This window comes from Vigna angularis, chromosome 1, assembly GCF_016808095.1.
Source record: "Vigna angularis cultivar LongXiaoDou No.4 chromosome 1, ASM1680809v1, whole genome shotgun sequence".
Lineage (NCBI taxonomy): Eukaryota > Viridiplantae > Streptophyta > Magnoliopsida > Fabales > Fabaceae > Vigna > Vigna angularis.
In genome coordinates this window covers 3,411,360-3,428,725 of record NC_068970.1, presented here as the reverse complement: position 1 = coordinate 3,428,725, position 17,366 = coordinate 3,411,360, and the positions used below count along the sequence as shown (strand labels likewise).

Genomic DNA, 17,366 nt, shown 5'->3' with positions numbered 1-17,366 from the left:
AAATACTTTCCAATTTTAAAATAATTAAAATTAAAGCTGTAATGAAGGCAAAAGATACCTTTTCACATTGTAATTAACTTTTCTACTTTTGATATTTTTAGAAATACTTACTCAATTTTAAAATGATTAAAATTAAAGCTGTAATGAGGGCAAAAGACAACTTTTCACATTGTAATTAACTTTTCTACTTCCTTGACATGAAAATAAGAACTTCACGGAAATAGAACTATTTATAAATAAATAAATAAAAATACTCAAATATTATTTTATACCAATCTGACAATAATAAATAATAAATATTCCTATTTACACACTAAAAAAAAAGACTCTGTAAATGAAACTTTCCCATTTCATTATAAAGATATTGTAACAACGTCCCAATCCCCTACATATGTCATTGCTGATTCTTTAAAGCTATTCTACCACTCTTTATCTTCCTATTTTGTCCCGTGTTCTTTGCACCTGTATTTACTCCAACTGAAACATCCCATATATTTCTTGAAGACGAGTACGATACTTGATGAATAAGACTAATCATGAACTCAATTTCACAGCTTGGTCACCATTTTTATTCCTTCAAGTATCCTGCTCATGTAAGAATTCCTGCTAATAAGAAGATATGGGTGGATGAAAAATAATTTATAAATACCCAACAATGTGTTAATCAAACCGTTTCACAATCCCATTTAAGTTGTCTTCACCCTGTAAGAATTACAACATTGTCCCAGAGAGAAGGGGAGATATAAATTATTGAACAGAGATAAGAACAACACGATCATTCCTCTTATTATGCAAACAAGTAAACAGGGGGATAATTTTCATTTAAAAACCTGAATCTAAATTTAACACAGCTGGTATCATCTCCAAGTCATTGTAAAATTGTTGGACAAAAATGAAACGAGAATGAAGAAGCAACTAGCTCTTCATATGTGAATGGGCTTGTCATAAGTGGCCATTGCGGCTTCTTTCACAGCCTCGCTCATTGTTGGATGTGCATGGCACACACGTGCAATGTCCTCACTTGATGCATCATACTGTAGTGCTATTGCTGCTTCGTGAATGAGCTCTCCTGCATTGGGTGCCATAATATGCACTCCCAATATCTTATCCGTCTCCTTCTCAGCCAATATCTTCACCAGTCCTTCAGCATTATCAATTGCCTTAGCTCTGCTGTTAGCCATAAATGGGAATTTGCCAACACGGTATTCAACTCCAAGTGCCTTCACTTGCTCCTCTGTCTTCCCAACATAAGCAACCTCGGGGGTTGTATAGACAACACCTGGGACTTTGTCATAGTCCACATGGCCAACCTTTCCAGCTATGTATTCCACACAAGCAACCCCGTCTTCTTCCGCCTTGTGTGCCAACATTGGGCCTGGAATTACATCCCCAATCGCATAAACTCCAGAGACATTTGTGGTGAATCTTTCATTTACCAAAATCCGTCCGATCTTGTCAGTTTCAACTCCTATCTTGTCTAACCCAAGTCCAGCAGTGAATGGAGTCCTACCTGCAGATACAAGGACAACATCTGTTTCAAGTGTAGTCTGATCACCACCAGCAGCTGGTTCAAGTGTTAGCTTCACACCATCCCCAGAAGTATCGACTCCAACAACCTTTGTCTTCAGCTGGAATTTCATGCCTTGCTTCTCAAGAGAACGCTGAAACTGTTTCCGGATCTCCGCATCCATGGTTGGAACAATTTCTGATGCAAACTCAACAACTGTTACCTCAGAGCCAAGTCGGCCCCATACTGAGCCCATCTCTAGCCCAATGTAGCCTGCCCCAATGACTACTAGTCTCTTGGGGATTTCAGTCAAAGCAAGAGCACCAGTTGATGATACAATTTTCTTTTCATCAATAGTGACACCAGGTAGAGATTTCACATCCGAGCCAGTGGCAATTATGATATGCTTTCCTTTCACAACAGTATTTCCACCGTCAACGGTGTCCACAGATACTTCGGATGGTGAAACAAACTTGCCATAACCTTTGACATAGTTTACCTTGTTTTTTTTGAACAGTCCTTCAATACCCTTGGTAAGATTCGAAACAGCTTTATCCTTTTGAGCCATCATGGCAGCTAAATCAACCTCGACAGATGAACACTTGACTCCATGGTTGGCAAAGGCATGTTTAGCCTCATGGTACATGTGGGAAGAATGCAAAAGCGCCTGAACCAAATATGGAGGTACCCTCCTAAATGAGTACATACATCTCTAGAATGCTATATAAATCATTTTATTCAAACTACAAATGGAAACACAAACAACAAAAACCATAGTCTTTCACAGCAGATAGATGGACGGATCAAATGAGATTACATTGTTTATATATGGGAGCATATTTGTTTACAGATGGACAACGATGGAGATCATATTGGTGATCAGTAGAGAAAATTATAAAGAAGTTAAAGTATAATCTGCAGCAGGATGTGAAATGAGTTTATATGGAAAAAAACAAAATACAATGAATGAGATGAGCTTTATTGGAAGGCATTGAAGGAAATTACTAAAAAGGGTCTTAAGGTAAATTATATCCCTGAAAATTTATTTTTTTTACCGTCCAATACTGATTCATGAAACCAGTCTCACCTAGTGAGACAAGACTTGTTGAACAAAAAGCAATTTATTGTATAAAATTTAGCAAGCTAAACAATAGAAGTTCTCGCATCCGCTAATATTCCGGTTGAGACCTTAAATTTTGATATTGCAAATCAAGCAACTCATCCACTCAACAGGAAAAATTATGCAAAACAAAAAATAGAGCACAGAAGCATACTTGCACCCAATTCCTAGATAGTAAAAACCACAAAAGAGGAAATGAAACACATGCTCACACTTCATCAGCTTCATCACACCTCAACTCCTTTTCCCTACCACCTTGTCATAACAAAACACACTCCTCTCACTCCCAAAAAAAAAAATCTGCAACACCAAAATTAGGCCCTTCACTACAGAAATTCCAAATTCAAGAGTCTTTCCTTTCAATCTCTTCCGAAAAAAAAGACAACAATCAGAAACGACACAAGAATACAAAGGAAAACCAAATTACCAATCCGGTACAGAAAGAAACGAAAAACTCCATAAAAAAAAGGAAAAACAAAGCGCGAAGAAGAAAATGAAAAGGTAATGAACCTTGGAAGGGATGCATCCAACGTTGAGACAGGTGCCGCCGAGAGTTCCACGCTTTTCGATGCAAGTGGTTTTAAGACCCAACTGCGAGGCTTTAATGGCGGCGACGTAGCCGCCGGGACCGCCTCCGATGACGACAACATCGTTTTCGTCAGATCCGGATGCGAATCCCCTCAAACTTGTGAGGAAAAGCGACGACCTGGATGATGAAACGACAGCGTACGCCTTCCGTCGAGCCAAGCTTGCCATGGCCATGATTCTTCTGTCTTTTTTCCGATTCCTTGGGATTTGATTTGAGCTACTTCCTCTCACAACCTAGCACACCACACTACGCATGCTCTTTTTTCTTTATTTATACATCTATATAAAGAGAGGTAATTATTATTTTTACATAATTTTTATTTTTTATATTCTTTATTAAAAATGTAATTATTAATTTTATATTCTTATTTTTTATTATTTTCTTTTATATATTAATTTAACCAATTTATATAATACAAAATATTTTAAAAATACACGTACCCATACGACAGCGCATGTATTATCCATCATCATCTCATCTCTCACATTGTAATGTTACAATTATAATAAATAACTAACAAATAATTAATGTTTCCTATTAAATCTCGGTAGCATGTCAGCCCTTAGATCATTGCTGATGCATCATCATCTGTCGCCCTGTGTTACTCCTTTTTGTTGTTTTTTATTTATTCTACCGCATCTATGGCTGTTCTTTTTGGACCAACAAGTTAGAATCAAATTAAATTAAGCAGATGCATTTTTCTTTCAATAATATTTTTAGTTAACATCGTATTTTCAAATTTAAAGTGATTGTTTTAAAAAATGATTTTATATTTTATGAGAAGATGAAAAATTACTTAAAAAAATATCATAACAGTTTTTTAAAATATACTCAAATATTATCTGTTTAAATGATAAATTCGAGCAAGATTTGTTTTTTCCAAATTAAACTTTTCATGATATTTGTTTAGTCAATTTTCCATAATCTGAAAACATCATTTTTAAAAAGCAATTACAGTTTTGAAAATTATTTGTTGTGGGAACATTTGAGTGGAAGAGGCAATATTGTTAATAAATAATCCGTTATGATGCTGTATAATCTGTTTTTTTTTCTACACACATAATCAAGAGTTAGAGTGTAGCTATGATGCTGTATCTTTGGGTTTTGATGTGATTACAAACTCATTGGAGTAGCATACACTTAATCAAATAAATGAATGTGGTAAGAGTAATACCATAATTTGCAGAACATTGGTTAAACGCTACGCTAAAAGATCAATTATAAGATATATTGCTTTTTATATTGAATATTATTATCCAGTTAGGCTTAAACCGATTTTATAATATAGTCCACTTTAAGATAATTTCTCTCATTACTTTTTAAATAGTTATAATAAAAATCAACACATTTGTTTTGTAATTGAGTGATGATATTAAATTATCTTAGATTATCTCAGTATATGGTTTTCTCTCTAAATAAGATTCAATGATGATACAAGTTTTAAAAGAAATATTTTAACATGTAAAATTCAATGCATGTTAAGGTATTGAAATACTTTTTTTTTATGAAATTATAAAACACTTAGATTTATTTTAAAAATGAAGAATTTTTAATTTAAATTTCTTTGATAATGACTCTTTCTATTATTGTTACCATATTGTTATCGGAACCCAGTAGTATCACCGTTATCACTCTTATATTGAGCGGAAAAAACAAATGGTAAGAGTTTGTAGAACGATCTGTTTTTGATTGAAGTTTAATGGTCATAATGAATTAGAGGTTAGAAAGAGGAAATTTACATAGTTTTAGAAATGTTGTTGGGGCAGGAATGGCTGCCATATATTTAGGATCTGAAAAGGAAGGGATATGATAGTTGGAGTTGTAGATTGGGAAGTAGCAACATCTGTGAGCAAATTTCCCTAGTCATACGTTTGCAAGATTTAGATAACGAAATAACGGCCTTACACACCTTACCAAAGCCTCAGTATTTGGTTGGACTAGGGCAATTCACAGGCTCCATTCCCCTCTCCTTCTAAATGACAAAAAATAGTATTTCTATTATAACAGAGAAACAATCATCACATGTGATATTGCCCCCATGTCATAGGTCCTACGGTGATAAGATGGGCCATGCATATCATCCACCCATAAAACATGGAGAGGCTCAAACAATAAATTAGCTATGCACTCAGCTATGACGACACCTCATCAAAGAAAATATCAAGTTAAATTCGAAATGAGTATCAAATTTTGGCTGCATGCACCTTCAGAGAACTAGTGAGAGCCTGAAACCATTTCTATTTACAGAAGCAGAAACAGTGTTAAAATGGAAACGACCATGGAGGCCACCGAATCTAATCCGCCAAAATTAGCTACAATTGTCTCCATGCCACCCAATTAAATAGGTCTGAACCCCCCTCTAATCCTCACTAAATATCCCTTCTATCCCTACAAAACTTCTGGCTGCTTTTTAACTCTCTGAAACAGCCTAAAAAACAGAATAATTCTTTTTTATAAAGGAACATTTGTGAATCACAATAATTGAATGTACAGTCAATTTTGCTCAATAAGGCTCTTCAACCTATTACGGGCCTCTTCGGACAGGTTGCAGGCTTTGAATCTTCGCCTCTGGGGAGGACATGATTCAACAATGCTTTCAATGGGTGATAAACATACAACAATCACAGTGAGATTATCCGATGTATGCAGGCGCAATGCTTCCTTGACTAGTTCCATAGCACACTGCTGTGGGTCATTATGCCTTCTTAATCCTCGTCGAACAAGACTAACTGCAACTTGGCTAGACATTACATCCCAAATCCCATCACACCCAATGATCAAAAACTCATCCTCCTCGGTCAATGTAGCCAGTCGTACATCTGGCTCAGCAATAAGAGGAGATGCAGCACCGAGTGGAAATTTCAAGTCCCAATCTCCAAGGGCACGGGTTACTGAAAGATAACCATTGAGGTATCCATCATCAATAAATCCACCTACCCCCTCCACCCTCAGCCGTTCTGGCAGAAAACTTGGCCTGTGATCGTTAGACATCTCAACAGCCACACCCCTCCGGCAAAGAACTGCTCGGCAGTCACCAGCATTAGCAACAAGCAAGTGCCTTCCAAGTACAAGGGCAGTCAATGCAGTCGTTCCACACGAACTACTAACAGTTTGTTCATCAGCCAAGGCAATATCTGCCCGTAGAAAAGCTCTCCTATGGGAATCCTCTAACTTCTCTAGAAAGAACGAATCAGTATCATATGTCTGCAGCATGTCCGCATCTTCAAAAAACAATTTCATAGCATTTCTCTTAACAAAAGCAGCAGCATCAGGTCCTCCATGACCATCAAAAACTGCATAAAAAGCACTCCGTATCGGGTACTTGAACACAAATCCAAGATGAGCACCTAGATCGTCAATACAGATGTGTTCATCATCCATAGAAACCCGCGGCCCAATCTCAGCATAGCTACCAGAACGCGCATTTGGAACAAAACTAGACGCAGGGGTCTCCGAAATGGAATGCTTAATGAAATCAGAGTGATTCACTGCCTGATCAACATGTAACAAAAAAGTCAGCACAACAAAACTAGAGATCGACTCAAAGTTTTACAGAAAAAACATGAACCTGACCATTAAACTCACCAGGCATAATAGCTCGAAATTACTAAAAAGAAATCAATAAATTTCAACTGAGTGAGGAGCCTACGTTAATGGGATAATAAACATCCAATTACAAATTCTACTTCCAAAATTCAGATTCGTAAACTTCACAAACACTAGTTCCTAATTTGGTAGAGAGGAGAGATAGGTAATTAATTTTGGTTGTTCGGTTTAGGGAGGAGAGGTGTAGAAAAAACTGATGAGACCACTCTATTATTCCTCAACTATTTCTTTTCATCAATTTATCACTACCCTTATTTTCCATCAAATCAATCAAATTGCTCAACTTTCAAAATACTTTCGCTTCTCACTTATTTCTCCTCTATCAAACAACTAAACCTTCAATTTATTTCTTACCTATTTATCTTTTCTCACCTTAAAATCCTTCTCCATTTTCATCCTTTTCTACTTATTTCTTCTAAACCAAACATACCCAGAGGAGTATTGGATCTTCCCACATTTACCAATAAAAAGAAACAAAACCAAATTCAGAAACCCGGTTCAGATTTAACAGTAAACTAACCTAAAAAGACGACTCAAAAACCAATTCCTTCAAGCAAATTAACCAATGATAACCGCAATTAAAATCAAACCCGAAAGGCAAAAATATACAGGGATTGGGACAAAATCATACTTGGCCAAAGATCGGAACAGAAGGTGAAGGCGATTTGGGCGAAACCACGACCTCAACGTTGTGTTCTTGCGCAACGCAAATATGATACTTCACGTCCAACATCGGAATGGACTGCTGACAGATAATTTCCGCTTCCGCTACCATCTTCGGACTCACGATCATCTTCAATCGCCGTTCCGCAACGAAATCAACAACTAGAATTTCCTTCGTTGAATTTGAAGCTTTCGAATTTGGAGTTTTCTCTGAAGAACAGTGACAAAATTAGGGCTTCTCTTTCTTTCACCTCTATGAATGAGTCTGCTGCGAATTCTGCGCACAAGATACTTAAAAGGGTGCTTAATCCGACGCACTAGTAAGCAGGTCGGTGCGCGTGGTGTGAAAACTCAAAAATGCCCCTGCAACACGGTGTCGTATCGTGTTTGCATTTTCTCTCTTTCTAGACACTTCCACGAAAGGGTATATTTGTGACGCGAGGACAAGAGCGTGGAGTCGTCACGCCTCTTCTGATGTACATCAAGTTCGTGAATATACAAAATGACGTAAATATCCCTGGATTTGCTTATGATTAACGTTTCTTGCGTTAGTTTAGTTACCCACAGATTAGTTAATTAATCCAAATTTAAAAGTTTAACTTTGCGGCCAAGCACGTGGCAATCCATGAATTGTATGGTTGAAGGTTGAGGTTGCGTATAAGTAATTATAATAGTGAGGATTGTTGCTTTGACTTAATAAATTGTGAATAACTTACAACCACGTCAAAAAAAAAGTTGTGGCTGTGGCTATGGATACATACAAAATATTCCAATCATTTATTCTCAACACGGATGAACTTATCAACATAAATTTTGTAAAGTTATTATCATTATGAGTATAAGATAAAATTTAGTGACGTCCTTTAAATGGAAAGAGCCACTGAAATTGAGAAGTATGACTTACTTTATTCCATAATTCAATATGAACCTAACATTTCTTAAATTTATACTGCTTTTCTTTCTCAAATTCATTGAAATTTTGCGCCTATAAGTTATATTCAGTGATTAAGTTTAATCTGCATGAAGGTTCATTCAATAACAAGAAAAAATACTAACACATACAAGTAACATATGCCTATGAATTATGTGCAATTATTATAATTTTCTCATTTGTGAAGGTGGATTCAAAGGTTTTCTGTTTCTATATAGAAGTAGTAAGGTTATTAATTAAGGGGTTGACTGAGAAGGAGAAGTAATTGCTCCCCGTTTTCCCAATGTTCAAATTCCATGCATGGTTGAAGTCTTCATTTGACTGTTATTACTATTGGAAAAGAAGCTATGGGAAACACCAATGGCTTCCATTTCAATCAGACTCTAATTTTATATAGTTTTCCATACAATATCTTTCCGTTAGTGGCACGCTTAGTCATAATCTGGTTGCGTACGATGAGTTGAGTTTGATTTTGCTCTCTCCACCCACTTACTAAACACCAACTGTTAAAGCCAAAACCAGTCTCACATCATGCCTCTCAACTTTTCATCTTTATAATCATTTACACTTTCTTTAATCTTAGGTGCTTTCTAAGCATGATATAGAGATAAGCCTTATTTTTTGGGCAATGTATGTTCTAGTAAACTTACACTAATTAAGGCTTTAAGCCTTTGATGCATAATATTGTGTAGTGGTTATACATGCTACAGTAGTGTTATAGGTTAGAATAAAGTACAATTATGTACACTAACCAAATAAATAAAAGAATGGAAAAAACAGAACTCACCAGTGGTTGAAGCATAGATGCAACGGGGATAGAACAACAAAAAGACTATCTCACGGGAATTTAGCAAGTTCACATCAGCATTTTGCTATTGTTCAAGTTTACACGTATTTTAGGTAATAAAAGTTAGAGTAGATTTGTTTTTGGTTCCCTAAACTATTTAAGTTTTCTTATTTTGTCCTCCAGTTATATAAAAAGTTATTTAGTCCTATTTTTAGGTTTCAATCTGTTCTACCATTAAGTACTTATGCAGCTCGAAAAATATAAAAGTACCAAATAACAAAGTGTCATTTAGAAGGATTATAGCTATCAAAACGAGTAACCCAGCTTAATCCGACCTGACTCATCATGAGTTGTTCACTTAATGAATCAACTCAACACGACTCACTTATTAGCGAGCTGAAAAAATTCGAACTCGGCCCGACCTATCACGGGTTGGTGGGTTAAACGAGTTGACTCACTAACTCATTTAATTATATTTTTTTTAAAGTAAAAAAATTACAATCTTTTTTAATTGAAATCTAAATAAAAGTCACACTAAAATGATGTTAAACAACAAAGACAATTTAAGAAAAAAATATCATATAATCCAAACGTAATTTAAAAACATGTACAAAAAACGAACAAATAAGTTTTTAATATTGATAATTTTTGTATCACTTGTCCATTTATAATATTAGATTCTTGAATAGATAAATCTATAAACATCTTCTTCTTTATCACCATCTACAATATAATAAAAAAATACTAACTAATAATATTGAAACATAAAATAATAAATAATTAAATTAAATTAGGTGAGTTGGTGAGCCAACCCGGCTCACTACGGGTTCAACCCAATCTGGCTCACCGCGGGTTTGAGCCGGGTTAGGTTTGAAAAAAATGTAACTTTTTTTATGCGGGTTAGTTTTCAACCTGACTCACTTAGAACCTGACTCACCACGGATTTAACCCACTCACCACAAGTTTAACCCGACTCATCACGGGTTTAACCCGGTGAGCCGGGTTCTAAGTGAGTCGGGTTGAAAACTAGCTCACATAAAAAAATTACATTTTTTTCAAACCCAACCGGCTCAAACTCACGGTGAGCCGGATTGGCTCGCAGGTTACAACCCATTTTGACAGCACTAAGAAGGACCAAATGGAAAAGTAGAGATATTTACAGAGGGGCCCCAAAATTGCACTTCGGGAACAAAATTAACAAAGGGACTGCATGGGAAATTAACAAAAATACAAGAGTAAATTATAACTCTTTAAAAATGGGAGATTAAATGGAAAAGAAATATTTTGAAGGACCAAAAACATCGTTGAGCCAACAAGTTAGTACAACACGATGTTTTCATCCTATGTTTTCAGTGATCAAGAATTTCAATGTTCATTGTTCAGAACCAAAATGCCACCACGAGTTGACAGGAAGTATAATACATGTATTTTCAAGCAAAACAATTGTTTCTGCTGAAATGGTTGTAATGAATGAATAAATCAATGAACAATAGGATACAACATACACATAAGATGATTAGTGGTAAGTTACATATAACCTAAACATTTAAAAAAGCTCAAACTTCAAAATCAACTATTACAACTAAAAAAACAGAGATATCTACTCACAGCATACTGGCTGGCGTTCTTTCTGCAATTTCTCCCAAAGGCATAGCACCATCCTTGGGCTTTGATAATGGGCAAGTACATAATTTGATTCACATCCGGCATTGTAAAACCTCTCATCATTCATATAACGCACTTCTTTACCACCATTTGCGAACTGTTCAATCCATATGCCCATGGCAACATCTTCTAATTTAAAGAGCTAAGAAATATCAAAAAAGGCAATCAAATAAATGTGATCTTCCATTAGAAGAGATTGAAAATAAATAATAAAAATTGTTGTTCAATAAAGAAATATAAGGCAGGGCGAACATAGGAGAAATGCAATGATAAGAATTAAACTTTTTTAATAATACACCTTATGTAGTTTAAGATAATACTGGTTTACTTATGCCTATTTAATAGAATGGAAGTGAAGATTAAGACTTTCTTCATTTTTTTATTATGATATCTTTTAATTGGTATATCCTCTGTGTATTTTCTTTTAGTTTCTCATTCTACTGTTTCACATTTTTTAAACTGTTTCATAATTTCTTTCTTTTATAGTTTTCCTTTCTTCTCCTAACATCTTCATTTCGCTTTGTTTATTTTATATTGGTTTAACATTTTGTTTTCCTCATTCTCTTATCATGGTTAAGAGAAAAAGAAAATGGTCCAGCAGTCTGAGATGACTTACAATAAACTTTTCTTTTTTACAATCAACTTCATTTGTTTTTAAAATTAACTACTTTGAAATATATCAAATAGAAAATAATTATTAAATAAAAAAACATTAAGAAACATATCCTTGAAATATCCAAAAGACTCTAAAAGAAACACATCTTCAATCGCCCCATCTTGTAATGGAAAAGAAGAAATTTTTACCTGGAGTTTTCTTTCTTGATGACCATTGACAACGAATTTTGCTATGTCTCGAGAGATAACATAGCCAGGACCATGTGCCCATAGTGGGTATGTATCATGTGGCCATTCCTAAAATTACAATAATTAATAATATGAATAAATTTGGGTGTTGGTGGGGGAGGGGAAAATGCTAATTTAATTAATTGAGTCATTCAGGCATGAATACCTCCTCACTGATGTACCACTTGCTGCCTTCATCCCTCTGAGGAGATGATTTAGAAGATATGAGACCGTATAAAAGGCCTTTGGATGGCTTTTCTTTGAGGCTGGAAAGCACTTCATCAATTCTTACAAAGGCATCATCATCTGTTTTCATGATGTATTTAGAAGGGATGATTTTTGTCTGCAATTTTAAAAACAAGAGCACGTTAAATACCTTGTAGAAAGTAAAGGCCTAAAGAGAGAACCAAATACCTACACAACTTTTAAATGATATATTTGATAGATATTAACAATTGCTCAATTATTGAAATCATTTTAAGGTCTTGAAAATAGTTACAAGCAACATCTTGATTCATAAACACAAAGTTACAAAAACCCTTGCTTAGATGAAAAATGACACTGTCACAGAAATAAAGGTTGTTAGAAAGAATAACTCAGAATATCATTATTGGATCTCCATAATACAAAGTGTCTTACATGATCTCTAAGGAGTAGTAATTAGAGTTCTTTTTCTTTTAATTTTGTATCACAATGCTATGTCAGCAAACTCTGTTTAGTATTCAACAAAAAAATTGAAAGAGACCAAATTGTGTAAATAAGCATTTGAAGAATCAAAAGTGCAGTTAAGTGTAAAACTTCATACCTCACAAAAACAATGTGTATATATACCTCCACACCACTCTATCTTGATAATTTACAAAAAGGCATTAATTGAAATTGTCTTAAAGTCAATGTGTAAGCAGTTGACTCAATAATTTGAATCGAGATAAACAATAGCAATCCCAATATATTTTGTGCATAATATCTTAATAAACTTACCCCCATAATGCAAATTGCAATTGTCTTCAAAGAAATCAAACTATAGTAATCTACAAAAGGCATTAATTGAATATCTCCGTATGCTTGAGCTTCAGTCCATAACTCAAAATTAACCCTATTGTTCTTGTGCTGCAATAAAATCAAATAAAATGTTATCCAACAATTATTTGAAAAGAGAACAACATTTCCCAAAAAAATTGCCATAATTTAGAATGCTTGGTGGACTCAAGATACAGAATTTCGTGGGTTAGAGTGCTAGAGATCAACAGCTTTGGTTTCAACTTTCAACCACCATTCTCTTGCGCTAAAAACTAAAATAAATTAAATTATTCATTTTAATAATGAATACAACTTCAGCAATTCAGGTAATATCCCAACCACTTCATACTGTCATTCTACTTCTACATAATGCAACTTCTTGAGTATATTCCTTAACGAATATGAGACTAGCACTCCCATGCTCAGTTGTACTAAACTATTTTACAAATCGATATAAGGAATCATAAAACAAAAACCAAGCGCTTGACTTACAAACCATTGACTGATCACACCTATAAAAATGGTCAGTAAATTCAGAAATTACACTTCATCAATTTCTTTATAAACCAGCCAATTTCATCCATATTTCTTTCAAACAAAGATAAGTGCATAAATAACCAGGAAAGGATAGCTTTAAAAAAATTCTGAGGCAGAATTAGTGCATAAACTAGAAGAAGATTTATACTAATGCATAGTTTCCTTTCAACAAGTTTAAAATGCATTGCTTACAAGCCCAATGAAAAATCGGACAGCAACTTCTCCAGAACGTACAGCCTCATATTGCATCCAAGACCTCCTTAGGGCCATGCGACGCTCAAAGTTGTTTCCAGTAGAGAACACTCCAATTAACAAAATAAGCCTTTTTCTGGGGATAGAAGGAGCCTTCAGATTCTCAACATCAGCAACTATATAATTATCTTCAGTAACAGGCAAACCTTTAGCCAGGATTGACAAGAGACTTAAACTGCCTGATACTTTAATACTGCTGACTAACCATGGTTCAAGTTTCTGCATAAAACCTGTACAAGGTTAAAATGACTAGTTTATTAAAAGCTTTTGGTTTTAACAGTATTTCTCTTCCCATACCATACCTCCCTATATGCAAAAGATGTTTCATGCCTTCCATTCACAGTCATATGAAATCCCTCTGAACCAACCCACAATGTGGAAGTGAAAGGATTACCCTCAGCAAAGGGGAAAATAGCATTTCTATGTGCACTTTCTGAGGAAATATTAGAAGGTATACTAGCAGCTTGGCCAAAATTTCCATTCCCTTTGCTGTTACTTCTGACTGCTTGCACATTGCAGGGAACAAGTCCATCAACTACAACATCCAGTTAGATAATTTAGAAGTTATGGCAAGCCTCCCTCTTAAACAACTGCACTCAAGAATAATAAAGGGTCCATAATAACACATAACAGAAGAGCTTTTTGTTATTAATTATTACATGATTAATCTTACAAACTTAGCTGCTTAAGCATGAGATGAGGTGTTGCCACTGCAGCTATAGCCTATTGAAGAGGGAAAATGATATTCAAACAAGACATCATCCTAGTTACGATATAAATTTACAATTTTACATCCTCTATAAGAAAAGGAAAATATTTCCAGTTAAAAAGTTTTTTTATCCATTGTAGTGTGCAGAATAGACTAATTTAACAACTAAAGATCTATAATTGCTCATCACTTTTAACAATAAAAAATTTAAGATTAGAAATGAAAAATTACTTAATATACCTTCTTGGATGTTGGCAGAGCCATGTGCAGGACACCTTTCTTCTTTTCCCCACCCTAAATCACTAGTCCATGTATTTTGAACAATATATGGTTCGTCTGTCATGTTTTCTCCCGGAAGACTCACATTATAATGCAAGATAACTGGAGGTTTTGGCTCCCCTTCTAGCTCTTGCCCAACAAGATCAATCTGGAAGCTTCTGTTTTGTCCATTGGGGATTCCAATCAGTGTAATAGAAGAATCTACCACCAGACCACAAGGGAGATCAAGAGTGATTCCATTATCTAGTTCAGCCTTACCAGGTGAAGTCACAGAGAATGGGCAGTTTTTATTTTCTGGGCCATCCATCTTATTAAGCTTGGAAGCTTTGTCCTCTTCAATGGTGGACAGCAACTCTTTCCATGCTACAGAAGCCTCTTTAATTCCTTGAGCTGTTTCATCCAAAGCATCTGACCTTGACAGCACGGTACGTAAGGAATCCCAAACAAGCACAGAATCCATCTCTCCTTTGGATAAATTTTTCATACCATACAGATCATCGAGCCCTGCAACATGTACCAAATATGGCCTTTTTGTTGGTTTTGGTACCCTTTTTGATTCCATCTTGGAAGAGTTTACTGGAAGATTATTGCTTTGTTTGATAGAATCATCTGGTGCATGGTTATTAAAGAAATTGTATGCTGATTGTTTTGCTGACTGCTTCTGTGGCTGCATTCCTTTCAGGTTGTAGAGGAAAAATAGCATCATACCCAAAGCTATTATCAACATGCCTCCATACCACTTCCTCATTTTCGGTAAACCTTGAACTAAGTATAGCTTTTTTCTGCATGCAGATAAATTATACAACTTTCTCTACAAAAAAAAGGACTAGAGTTGCACCACCTATTCGATAAAAAAAAAAAAAAAGAATAAAAGCAAATTGACAGAATACAATTGACATTATCTAATCTGAAATCCAATTATAGGAATGAACTCTAATCAGCCCTCCTTTTATGCTTTTTTGCAACTGACGATGAAGGAGCACATCAAGGTTTTTCACATCCACATAGGGAAATCCCATACCATAATACGGAATGGTATATATGAGCTGACGGCCATCAGAGTAACCTATTGAAATACTGAAAATGCATTACGAGCACTTGATTTGCAATTTTGGTGTTCAACTTACCATAACAGAGAGAAAATGAAGGAAGTGGATAAAGTTGAGGTTATTGAATATTAACTGACATGCTTTAACAATCAACTTTCACTATTTTATCTAAAAAATAATCTTTAATGAGTGTTACATAGAACTAGTCCCTGAAATCATAAGCTCTATTCAATTTAGTCCTTTATGTTATAATAAGAAAACCAAGTGCCTAACTCTCAGAATTGACAATCAATTAAGCCCGGAAATTGCTTTCACCGGTCGGTCACTAGTCCTTAAGATTACATAATCAATTACTTTAGTTCCTGCAAGTGTTAACATTGATAAACTGATAGCTAAATTTAACACTCATCAACCGACAAGATCCCTACATTCTTAAACTGCAGAGCTACTTACTTGACTGTGCTAAAAAATGTTTAATACATGTAATGGTGACTGCAACATGTATTCAAGTTCTGAGCAGTGGAACTGAAACAACAGTCCAGAATATCATAATTTTATGCTCAGCGTTTAATTCAAATCTTATGGGGCACAAGTAATTTTGTTGTAAAGCCTCCACCTTTATATTTTATTTTCCTCCACAAAAGTGTAGAAAAGCACAAGATCCAGAAAACGAAACAGAGAGAAAAGAGGGACTGACCATTGAAATGGTGGTTTGAAGTTAGAGAGAGAGACGGTGGGAATATGGGTGACACTCAAATTCCTCCATTGCAGCACCACCGTTTCCATTTCTTCACTGCTACTCTACAGCCACGGAACGACGTCGTCTGGCGTTTCGGATGCCACGATGTCGATTGACACTAACCTAAATGTGATGTGTTGGACACGTCCAATAACGAAGTGACACCTCATTAAAATCTCAATAAAAATAATGCTAAATTAAAAAGAAAAGGAGTTCTTTCATTTCATCTTTGACGTTGCATCTTCCAGATTTGATCATATTTTCGACTATGAAGTAAAAAAAAGAAAACTAAAGTGCAAAAAATCATATGGATCGGATTACAAAAATATTGTGAAAATAAGTCAAATATTTGTTTAAAAAATAAAGTTAAAATACTTCATTTCTTGTATTTGTTTAAAATTTTTAAATAAGTCTTTATATTTAGATTGGTCTAATTTTTAAAATATATAATAATTAAGTTATTTTTTTAATATTAAATATTTGTCACGAATGATTTTATCATTTAAAAAAAAAATTGAATAATAATATTTTTTTTCATATTTCAAATGAAAATCGTGTCACCTATGTAAAGTTATTGTTTGAATTTTGATTTTGCATTTGTTATTTTGATTATTTTAGTTTTAATTTTTTAAAATTAAACAATTTTGTCCATTTTTAAATTGAGATCAAATATAACTTTTATAATTATACTTTTATTAAAATTGATAATTTTTTAAATATTTTTAATAATATTAAGTTTATTTAAATTTATAATTTATATTAAATTTTATTTAAAAATTGTTTTTAATTTTAACAGCTGAATTTATAATTTTTTTAAATCAACTCTAGTAATTGTATAAATATTATAAATATTATTGATATATAATGTTGTATAATTATTTAAAATATAAATTTAGAACTTTATATAAATTTATATATAATTATTTGAAACATAAATTCAAATAAAAAATAATATTAAAATCTATGTAATAAAATATTACACAAATACTTTTAAAATTGTAAAACAAAATTAAAATAAAGTTTAATCAAATATGAATTTAAATAAAATTAACTTTATTAATCGTATTTAA

The 17,366-nt window shown here is 34.1% G+C and overlaps 3 protein-coding genes across 7 annotated transcripts; all 3 read right to left on the bottom strand.

Annotated features, from left to right (window-relative positions):
* Nucleotides 1-624: 624 nt before the first annotated feature.
* On the bottom strand, nt 625-3,480 carry LOC108343408 (leghemoglobin reductase). The gene is made up of 2 exons (XM_017581677.2): nt 3,138-3,480; nt 625-2,174 (listed from the first exon to the last, which is right to left on the bottom strand). The coding sequence occupies exons 1-2, from the start codon at nt 3,387-3,389 to the stop codon at nt 924-926; spliced, it is 1,503 nt and encodes a 500-aa protein (XP_017437166.1). The 5' UTR covers nt 3,390-3,480; the 3' UTR covers nt 625-923.
* Nucleotides 3,481-5,393: 1,913 nt separating this feature from the next.
* Nucleotides 5,394-8,208, bottom strand: LOC108343415 (probable protein phosphatase 2C 13). Its single transcript, XM_017581689.2, has 2 exons — nt 7,454-8,208; nt 5,394-6,708 (listed from the first exon to the last, which is right to left on the bottom strand). The coding sequence occupies exons 1-2, from the start codon at nt 7,613-7,615 to the stop codon at nt 5,710-5,712; spliced, it is 1,161 nt and encodes a 386-aa protein (XP_017437178.1). The 5' UTR covers nt 7,616-8,208; the 3' UTR covers nt 5,394-5,709.
* Nucleotides 8,209-10,474: 2,266 nt separating this feature from the next.
* Nucleotides 10,475-16,410, bottom strand: LOC108322318 (hydroxyproline O-galactosyltransferase GALT3). 5 transcript variants are annotated; one of them, XM_017554391.2, is made up of 8 exons: nt 16,255-16,410; nt 14,470-15,574; nt 13,823-14,055; nt 13,461-13,739; nt 12,693-12,821; nt 11,878-12,054; nt 11,673-11,780; nt 10,475-11,010 (listed from the first exon to the last, which is right to left on the bottom strand). In XM_017554391.2, exons 2-8 carry the CDS (start codon nt 15,254-15,256, stop codon nt 10,804-10,806), a joined length of 1,920 nt encoding a protein of 639 aa, XP_017409880.1. In that variant the 5' UTR covers nt 15,257-15,574; nt 16,255-16,410; the 3' UTR covers nt 10,475-10,803. The 5 variants fall into 5 exon arrangements, with proteins under 5 accessions (XP_017409880.1, XP_017409895.1, XP_017409863.1 ...); XM_017554406.2 differs by having other exon boundaries at nt 10,475-10,994; nt 14,470-15,319; nt 16,255-16,406; XM_017554374.2 differs by having other exon boundaries at nt 14,470-15,319; nt 16,255-16,405.
* Between the last annotated feature and the right edge of the window lie 956 nt (nt 16,411-17,366).

What these genes read in the sequence shown, in the direction of transcription:
- LOC108343408 (XM_017581677.2), bottom strand. Translation starts at nt 3,389, where the DNA reads ATGGCCATGGCAAGCTTGGCTCGACGGAAGGCGTACGCTGTCGTTTCA. An exon ending in TTGGATGCATCCCTTCCAAG is followed by an intron (nt 2,175 to 3,137) that starts GTTCATTACCTT and finishes TATTTGGTTCAG; the next exon opens with GCGCTTTTGCATTCTTCCCA.
- LOC108343415 (XM_017581689.2), bottom strand. Translation starts at nt 7,615, where the DNA reads ATGATCGTGAGTCCGAAGATGGTAGCGGAAGCGGAAATTATCTGTCAG. An exon ending in CTGTTCCGATCTTTGGCCAA is followed by an intron (nt 6,709 to 7,453) that starts GTATGATTTTGT and finishes CATGTTGATCAG; the next exon opens with GCAGTGAATCACTCTGATTT.
- LOC108322318 (XM_017554374.2), bottom strand. An exon ending in CATCTTTTGCATATAGGGAG is followed by an intron (nt 13,740 to 13,822) that starts GTATGGTATGGG and finishes GGTTTTATGCAG; the next exon opens with AAACTTGAACCATGGTTAGT. An exon ending in TTGCAATTTGCATTATGGGG is followed by an intron (nt 12,055 to 12,692) that starts GTAAGTTTATTA and finishes TTAAAATTGCAG; the next exon opens with ACAAAAATCATCCCTTCTAA.